The sequence below is a fragment of the Macadamia integrifolia genome, chromosome 11, assembly GCF_013358625.1.
Source record: "Macadamia integrifolia cultivar HAES 741 chromosome 11, SCU_Mint_v3, whole genome shotgun sequence".
Lineage (NCBI taxonomy): Eukaryota > Viridiplantae > Streptophyta > Magnoliopsida > Proteales > Proteaceae > Macadamia > Macadamia integrifolia.
In genome coordinates, this window is record NC_056567.1 from 14,521,654 (window position 1) to 14,531,257 (window position 9,604).

General features: G+C 41.5%; 1 protein-coding gene across 1 annotated transcript; it reads right to left on the minus strand.

The window, feature by feature from the left end:
- Positions 1 to 3: 3 nt before the first annotated feature.
- On the minus strand, positions 4 to 2,498 carry LOC122093519 (60S ribosomal protein L11-like). The gene is made up of 5 exons (XM_042663863.1): positions 2,357 to 2,498; positions 2,139 to 2,246; positions 1,988 to 2,030; positions 1,693 to 1,888; positions 4 to 789 (listed from the first exon to the last, which is right to left on the minus strand). The coding sequence occupies exons 1-5, from the start codon at positions 2,357 to 2,359 to the stop codon at positions 762 to 764; spliced, it is 378 nt and encodes a 125-aa protein (XP_042519797.1). The 5' UTR covers positions 2,360 to 2,498; the 3' UTR covers positions 4 to 761.
- Between the last annotated feature and the right edge of the window lie 7,106 nt (positions 2,499 to 9,604).

Here is a 9,604-nt window from a genome sequence, read left to right on the forward strand (position 1 = left end):
TTTGGGGGGGGTGGGGGTGGGAGGTAACCTTTTGCACCAAGTGAGGAGAAAGGACTAAAAAAGTGCATTCATTTCAAAACCCACACTGGAGATTTAAGAAGGTAAGGAGAATCTTTAAATGAGAGGCAGAGATGGTGGAGAGCTTCAAACTTGGTTATTAATGGACTAATTGACCAACTGGTTTCAAACATGGTTTGGGTCATCCAAGTTGACACCACTAATCGGTCTTTGTTCAGCTCGCTGTCAGTTATCGGTCACTTAATCGGTCGGTCTAGAAGGTTGATTGTTTGGGCAGAGACTGATCTATTAATTCCAACAAAAAAAAAAAGTAGAAACCAAACTGCTTATTAGACAGTTGGATCGGTTTCAGGCTTAATCTGTTCAGTTTAGTTGGGTCTGCCAATCCAAGCCTGGTCTTGACACCCCCAACTTTCTTTGTGCTTCCTAGAGAACTTCATATGCAGGCAATGATACAAATATACAATGCTTCATTCTTTAGATCATAAACCCCCACATGACCATTTAAATTATAAACCCACAAGAAATAATATATGTTTGACTGCACAGATCAAGTGCATAACAGCACGAAGTTGAAAATATATTTCCATGATTCACCCACTCATAGACAGAGATAAGCTTCTCAGTACCAACCCCCCAAAAAAAATATACAATGAATTGAATATACATAGTCTCATGTGTTTGTGGTAAATGTTTGGGTGGGGGGAATATTACCATGCAACAATTTATCTATGGATTCTAATTCACAGCTCTGGAAGCAGCCTAGACCATCTGGTGGACAAACATGTTCAAGAGATTAGTTAGAAAAGACAACTTGGGAAAGGATGAAAGGGTTAACGTCAAGGAGTAACCATAAGGCCAGCATGAATAGTATTCTCATATCGGCAATCACACCTTCAATAGAACAATAAAAGAACATATGAAGGATAAAAAGACAACCTTCGAGTCTCAACCTAAAAACCCCAAGAAGACCATGATAAGTTAAACTATAACATTTTCCTTGAAAGATTAGGTAGTATAGAAGGGGGGAGGGGAAAGGTAACAGCCAGGAGACTCAAACTCGAGACCTCTTAGTGAGTGTGGGCTTTGCAAACCACAATCTCACCAATTGTGCCAGGTAGTAGTTTTAGTACCAACATTTCCTTGCTCTTGAAAGCACAAATAGAATAGAACATTTTCAAAAATTGACCGGTCTCGCTGGGATCTACAATAGGAAACCTGACAAGCTAACAATATGATCAAATATCAGGAAATCTAGTCGATGTAGAACAAATACACCTGAACATGAAAACCATAAAAGGAGAAACCTATGAAAAAAAGAATCCTAACAACAAATGCTCTAACCAAGTAATAGCCTCTCACCTACAAGCATCCCAACAAAAAATGCCCTAGCCAAGTTAATTACCTCCCATCTACCGAGACCAGTCTCAAAACACTTTTAAGACATCCAAATAAAAAAAATGTAAATAAACCAATCTAAACATTGTTTTCCAAACATACGCTAAAATTTCACTCCGTGGTACATTGAACAAGGTATATCTGCCACCGCAATACTAGACTCATCTGAATTAAATGCCCACCAATTATCTTCCAAACGGAGGTAATATATGGCACAAGGAATCACTGGCATGTAATTTAACGCAAATGGCAATGATAAGGAAACTTTCATCTTACTTGATTCCGAGATCGATGTGTTCTTGAATACCAAAGCCAAAGCAGCCGGTATCACTAAAGTTCCTCCTCAAGAGCTCGTACTCTTTCACCTTCAATCCACTCTCCAGAAGTTGCATTGCCTTGTCACCCCTGACGGTAACGTAGCAAGCAATCTTTTCGTTACGTCTGATCCCAAACGATCGCACTGTGTACCTAGCTGTTTATTGGGGGAAAAATAAACAAAACATTAGCTGTTGGAGGAAAACATAATCAGCAAAACCAAATAAGCCCAGTCAACCAATCACTTAGACCCTACCCTTGGAAAACACAGGGGTTTGTCCACTGAGCTGCTCCAACACCTATCATCAGAACAACGACAAACAAAAACGAAACCTGGTTTAGAACAATAGATCTATGTATGATTCTTGCAGATCAGTAAATGAAGATTGACAGCATTAGAAGAAAACCTTAGAGGCCCTGGTGAGGCGATCTCCGCTTTCTCCGACGGAGATGTTGAGCACGAGCTTCTGTACCTTGATCTCCCTCATAGGGTTGGAGAGCTTCTTCTCTGAAGCCTGTTTTAATTACAGAAACAAACGGTTAGCAACAAAACTGCATTCAGAACAAAGACGCATTCACAGTGAAACAAAGAGATAGAGAAAAAAAAATGGTAAGAGAGATCGACCATAGCTTCCAGTGACCAAGTTCGCACAGTAGCAGGCAACTGGTTCGCCGGATGTGGGAGAAAATTGAAGGGGAGAAACGGGTGAAAGAGAAACCCTTGAATATAAGAAGATACGTAATATGAACTTCCTAGGGTTTAGTTTTGCACTAATCGGTGTCTTATGACCAAACTGCCCTTTATAGGGGGCAATGGGCTGAAGTGCTGAACTGGGTGGGACTCGGCGGGCTGTGTCACACCCGTACGGTCATACCTAGGGGTGTCAATGGGCCGGGTTGGGATATCTCAGCCCTGATGAACCTTGATTGGACTAGGTTGGTTAACCCAATCCAATCAAACCCAATATTGTCGGCTATTTGATTGTTTGATCTTGATGCATTGCAGAGTCCAAAGACCAAAGTTCTCGTATATGTGTAGATTGTGGAAAACAAAAAAAAAAATTCTATAAGTACCCATTAATAATTATTAGCATATTTATACAATTATATACTTAATAAACATAGTTGGGTTGGACTGGGTTGGGTTGGCTTGGGTCGGGTTGAGTTGGGTTGAGACCTCAACCCTGCCTCGGGTCTCAACCCTAACCCACCCTTGGGCTGAAATAGGCCCAAGCCCTATTCAGGCTCAGGGCGGGTTAGGATTGGTTCGGGATGATCGGGCTTTTTTGACACCCCTAACCATACCCATACCTTTTTGGTACGAACCCATACCCATATGATCAATTATATATTTGTAGTGAAAAAGGTTCTTCTTCTTTTCCTTATGTGAAATGTCTTCGCCTCTATATGTACAATATCATTTTATTGTTCGTCGTTGGTGCATCCCCTATGCTCCCTTTCTTAGAGAACCTCTTCCATATTTGTATCTGGCACTAGCTTCAAGAAGGGGTATTTTTTTAGGTAAATTACACAAGTCATGAACTAATATTTAGAGAAATTGTATCTAAGGTGTCACACTCTGCCTCCTCTAGGCCAAGGTATGCGGCACTAGATACCCATATCCAGTTAACATAACCCTCCAGGATCACAGACACAGTACCCCAATCCGTAAATGCCCCAAAATCACAACTAAAATCAGAGTACACGTATAAGATTTGTAAACTTTACTCTACTACTAGAGATTCACTAAATGATAATTACCATATACCAAAATTCATTTGAATTCCGATCCCAGGTATTACAAGATTATAAATAATACATAAGAATAAATAACTAAAAATAAAGAAGTAATGTCCATCAACATGGTGTCTCACAGACATAACCTTTACCATTGCCACCGAAGTCCCAAGCCTGCCTCTGCACTGGTTCTACCATCTAAAAATGGTGCAACAAATGGGGTGAGCTTCCACGAAGCCCAGTGAGAGGTAACACACATACAAGCAATCATAACAATCCAAGAAAATGCAATAATATAAATATCCATGCCCAACCACATCAATATGAATGCAATGACATGATCCAATTATTATCAAACAATTCTAAGCAACAGTTTCTAAATCTGAAGGGGTATAAGTGCTACTGCAACATAGATGGTATCCCCAGTCATGACTGTACGTTATCAGGCCCCAAGGATACAAGCTAGTTGCGAGTCAGGAGCATACCAGTCCCTACATGGTTACTTCGGTACCCGGTAAGACCCTATTAATAACCCTCCCATAATACCACTACATCGAATCCAACATCAACATTGCGTGAAGGTCTGTCACAACGTTGGCATCTATGCACCTCAATCACCGAAAATCGTCCCCAACCTTGGACCGTCGGACGAAAAGATTAGTCAATACGTAAACCCTATTAGCAAGGGTTGTAGCATCAAGGTGGTTATCCTAGCCCAATACATTCCAATATGTCATACACATTTCAATCATACTCACACACACACACCCTGAGCATACAGTTCCGCTGACACCAACTATTAGCCACCCTACACCCTAGTCACACACATACACATGCACAACCATAATCCACATTCCCATGCCACATCAACGCTTTCCACAAGGAATAAGATAATAATATACAAAATGACATGATTCACCCACATGCAATATGATGCAAACATCCCATAAAAGTATACAAAATCCCCTCACCTCAAAAACCCAAATCACTGTTCGTTAATTTCTGTAATCGCATCCCTCGCCGAGTAGATTAGGTCCCTAGCCAATTGAAAGAATTTATGTTAGCATTTATATACTTAAATTATCCTCATTATATTCTAATTATGATCCTAAACCAACACTAGAACATAGGTTCTGTAAAATCACTAGTAGGTGGGCACCGGTTGGTGGTGCGCTCACGTCGCGTAGCCTTACTGCTTGACAGTTCTTTTTATTGAAAATAGATGGGTTTTTGATAAATGCTCAAGCATAGGAAAAGTCTTCCTATAATTCAAATGATCGGTAAAAAAGGGGGTCAAAACAATGTGCTTGGTGGTTTCTCCGGTGGATGCTCACCAGTTGGTGTGCAAACGCTAGTGAGTTCACCGACTGATGAAACTGAGAGAGGTAAAATCTCATTTTTTTGTATCTATAGGTTTCACCGGTGGATGCTCATTTGCCAGTGAGTTCACCAATGGATGGATCTGCAAGGTCTGAAATTCTTAAAATTACATCTATAGGGTTCACCGGTGGATGGTACCTACCTTCACCTGTTGGCCGGTGACCATCAGCTAGTGAAGTTGAAAGTTTCCTTGCCCAGATCAACCCCATAGGCCTTGTGGTCCCTTTGTCTAATCGTGTGTGGTTTCGAGTGTAGTGCCATTTCCAACTCCATTTCTCCCTCTTTTGTATGGTTTACAACTTAGGTTTTGTAATTTTATGGTGGATTTCCATGTAGGGTACACACACACACACATCACCTAGCTTGAGTTTAATGTAATTGGTTGGTTAATTTACATAGAGTCATAAGATAGACTCAAATCCCCATTTTTCAAGTCTAGGTTAACCTAAATTGGGGAATATTAGTTGGGGATTCATGTAGTGACCATCAATTACTTGTGTGATTACTCAAATCCATTAATCGTGTGTTTAATTTCATTTTTCCCAACCTAACTTTGGGTTTGGGATAACTATTTGTAGAGGACTTGGTAAATTCCCAAATCCTTGGGTTTTGGATTGCCAAATTTGGGTCTTTTCATGTAAGATGTCTTCACACTCAATGGTGAATGATCCACACCAAAACCCCCCATTCAATTTGAAGATTAGATAGGTGGATGAGGGAATTTCAGTTAGGGTTTTGTTACCAATTTGGGGATTTTACAAGGGATGGGTTATGATCTTAAATTGAACCCTTACTCTTGCTTGGGCAAGTCTCCCACACCAAATCCCCCTCCCAATTTGTAGCATAGACGAGTATAAAGGTGAAATTCGGTTTGGGGTTCCCCATTGGGTTTAATGGAGAGTAGAAAATGAGGGAGAAAGAAAGATACTTGTGTGTGTGTGAAGAGGGTAGAGAAGATAGTCTTACCTTAGTTGATAGGAACCCCAAGCCTTTCCTTCTTCCTCCTCCCTTGCCTTCCTTCTCCTCCTTCTTCTTCTTCTTTCTCCCTCTCCTTGTTTCTATTTTGGTAGGGGAAACAATGAATGGTAAGAATTCTATTTATAGCCACTTAAGTCCCACTAAGGGCTGTTTGGGGAAGTAATGAGTTTTTACTCAATACCGGGTTATGCCGCTATTCGACACTAACGGCCCCACTTCAGGATGTCCCGCCACATTAATCAACTCCCAAACATATTGTTCCATCAATGTGGATGGGTTTGGGGTGCACAATCGTGAGGTCTTGGGTCCCACGGCAAAATAACCCGAAACTAGCCTGTGCACTCACCGTATAGTGTTCACCGGTGGATGCTCCATCAGCCGGTGAAGGCTGATCGGGTCCCCTTTATGTGGAAATGGATCCTTAAGTTGAGTGGGGCCTTCTCAAGGTGTTTTCAGTGTGTGGGCCCCACCTCTGGATTCATTTCACTAATAAGGTTCGAGGAAATTCTCTTCAATGTAGAGTACATACCTTAACTCTATTTTTTTTTTGGGTAAACAGTACATACCTTAACTCCTTCAATGGTTTTTGGTCCTTCCATGCAATGAGCCGGAAAAAAATCCATAAGTTACTAGTGGTTGTCACCTGGTTGCATCACCCATGTACAAAAGTTGAAATTAGCCTGGGTTTTTTGGCACGGGTATAACATAAGGTATCAAATGTTTCAAATATTATGTATGAAATATCGATTTTCATATTTTCAACTATGCCAACTCACACCCTCCCCCTATTTCGTGACTATCACAACATATTCCTCTCTTTCTCTCTCTCTCTCTATCTCTCTAACCCTCGAACCCCACAGCACCCCCTCCCTACACAGACCCCTCTCTTGTGAAACCCTTGCTAAAATATCCCAAAATACTTTGAACTGAAAAAAACCCCTCCAAAACATTGAGTATATGAGATTCCAAGCACCTCTAGAATTGTGTTAGGAGGTGCCAAGGCAATTGAAATCCTACCAAATTGAGCACTGTAGTTTCCCAGGTGAACCAAAATCCAAATATAGGTACTCTCTCTCTCTCTCTCTCTCTCTCTCTCTCTCTCTCTCTCTCTCTCTCTCTCTCTCTCTCTCTCTAGATATATATATATATATATATATGTAAATATATATATATATCACATGCTTCCTATCACAATGCAATTTAGGCTTGTCCAAGTATGATAAGTTATCGTTTGAATCTTGGCTTGCCCAGAATAATATGTCAATGACTAATCTGACTCCTTATGGATGGCCCCCCTTCCCCCTGATGCTTCTTGGATATGGCATTGCATCCTCCAATTCAGACCCCTTGCCCTCCCTGCCATTTCCTACTCCATTGGCAATGGCTCTTCCACCTCGCTCTGGTTGGACCCTTGGTATCCTTCTGGCATCCTCCTCCCTCTGATCACTCCTAGAATCTTATCCTCCTCTAGATCCTCCCGTTCTACCACCGTGGCTTCCATCCTCTCTCTTTATGGTTGGTCCCCGCCATTTCTCCCTCCCCCCTGGATGATCTTAGGTCCTCCCTTCCTCCCATCCCTCCCGACCATAGAGGATTGCCTGATTCGGTCAAATGGAGTCCCTCTCCCTCAGGCCGCTTCTCCTCTGCCTCTGCTTGGAACTTTATCCATTCTAGATTCCCTTTCATTCCTTGGAGAAATATAGTCTGGTTTCAAGGGCATATTCCTTGGCGAGCTCTCTCCTACTGTCTCCTAACGCAATCCTTTCTCAACCGCTGCCATATTTAGGTTCCTACTTCCTGTTGTATGTGCTGGAATGCTACTAAAGATGTTGACCACTTGTTCTTCTCTTGCCATTCTCCCCTTCCATTTAGAAGAAGGTCATTTGTTCTTGCTGGCCATCCACCCACCCCATCCTCCCTCTCCCCCGCGAATGGATCTAGGTTGATATGACCTTTAGTGGCTCTTCCATTTGTCATTCAGTTGGAAAACTCACCTTTTGCGCCACCATCAACCACCTTTGGATGGAACGGAACCTTCAAAGATGGACCCCCAATTCCTGCTCTTCGGAAGGGATTTGGAAAGCCATCTTCTTTTATGTTTCTTCCAAACTCAGATCTCTTTGTCAGCACCTGATTTTTGACACCCCAAGGAATAGGTTTATTGTTGTTTCCTGGGGCCTCTCTTGCACTATCATCCCCCCCCCCTATTGTGTCTCCCAATAGTTAGATTTCTTAGAGGCTTCGGCCTCCCCCTCATGTGGGGTTTGTCCCTGTTTGGCCTCCCCCCCCCTTTTTTCCCCCCTTGTATATTTTTTCTCTTGGTAATGAATTATTTATCTCCAAAAAAAAAAAAAAATGTCAATGACTATAGTGTTGGCATGTATTGCATTATATTCTAGTCTTCCCTAAGATTTATTGCCTTCTAAAATAATAATCATGGTCTTTACAAAGCCTTAACTGCTTTCTAGAATCGATAGTCCTAAGTTGACACTGAGAGCAGAGAGGTGAATTAGGCTATGTACTGTAACGTTCTAAAAAATGAGTTCTGATGTTTTTTCATTTTTTTTGGAATAGAAATGGGGTAAAACTTGTATGGTAAACCTAGTTCAATTTCTTGTTTTTTTGAAATGAACCGGACATCTATGAGGCTTTGGAGTCCATTTTTTGGAGCATGAAAAGCTTGCTTTTCATTTTCAGAATTGAGTCTGAGCAAAAGGCGCTGAAACATACAAAAGGTGTATTTCAAGGGTATTGTAAACCCTAACACCAGTTTGCACTTGGAGAACGGCCAGAGAAGAGAAGGGGATAATTGGAACGAAGAGCAGAAGCTCTCACCTAGACTTGGATGGATTCTCCACTAATGAGTGTGAGGTTCTGGAACCGACCAATTTTGCTATCGAAATAGGCGGCCGAAGAAGAAGATTTAGACACCAATCCATTGATATCGATAGTTGTCATTGATATCATTGAACTCAGTGTTCTGTATCGTATCAAACTCGACTGCGAATACATGATTTGTTGAATTTCCATTGTTGGTCTCATTGAAAAGGCCAAGATATTGGCTTGGACTAGCACCAGGAATGCCTCTTTTGGGTGTGATGACAAAGGCGATTCCATGACCTCCCAAATTAGGATCCTGGGGGAGGATATCAATGAAAAAAGTTGTAGAGAAGGAGATAGCAGAGGAGGATGATGGGTATAGGAAGTGAATTGGGTTATCATACAAGGCATGGGCCTTCAATTGCTTGCAGGTGTCGTTGCTTAGCATAAGGAGGCCATTGGATGTGATTTCGGCTATGTCGTCAAGGTTCATGTTAGCTCATGTGAAGCCATGGTTGGTGAAATCAACTTCTTCTCCCTGTGAAGCTACTCCATTAATATTTCTCATGAGGAGGAACAAGACCGTAAGCTTGAAAATGGAAAACATGGCTTCCCGTCCCATTCTTCTTTTCTTCTTGGTCCTTTGTTCTGTTTATGAGTCGAATTAATATTAAAATAAGAGGGTCCTATTGCTGAAGACTTTTTCAATATTGGTTTTATAGTATTAGGAACTTGGGAGTTGAGATGCTCTTTGGCATTTGTAACAGATTCACTTACTGTAAACTCTAGAAGGGGAAGACCTAAAATTTCAACTAGTCTAAATGTAGAGGATGGAGAGTTCCTAGAAGAATCAGACAGGTTTTTGGTGGGAAGGTTTACTGTCATGGGGATTTCCATATTCAAAAGGAAGAGTTTGTAGTTTAATGGCATGGAACCCAATCAGATATTCAATTTCTCC

Bases quoted from the DNA above. Each gene is read 5' to 3' on its own strand.
- LOC122093519 (XM_042663863.1), bottom strand. The intron at 1,889-1,987 runs GTAGGGTCTAAG...CCCAATAAACAG, and splicing joins AACCCCTGTGTTTTCCAAGG to CTAGGTACACAGTGCGATCG. The intron at 790-1,692 runs GTAAGATGAAAG...TTTGTCCACCAG, and splicing joins CACATCGATCTCGGAATCAA to ATGGTCTAGGCTGCTTCCAG.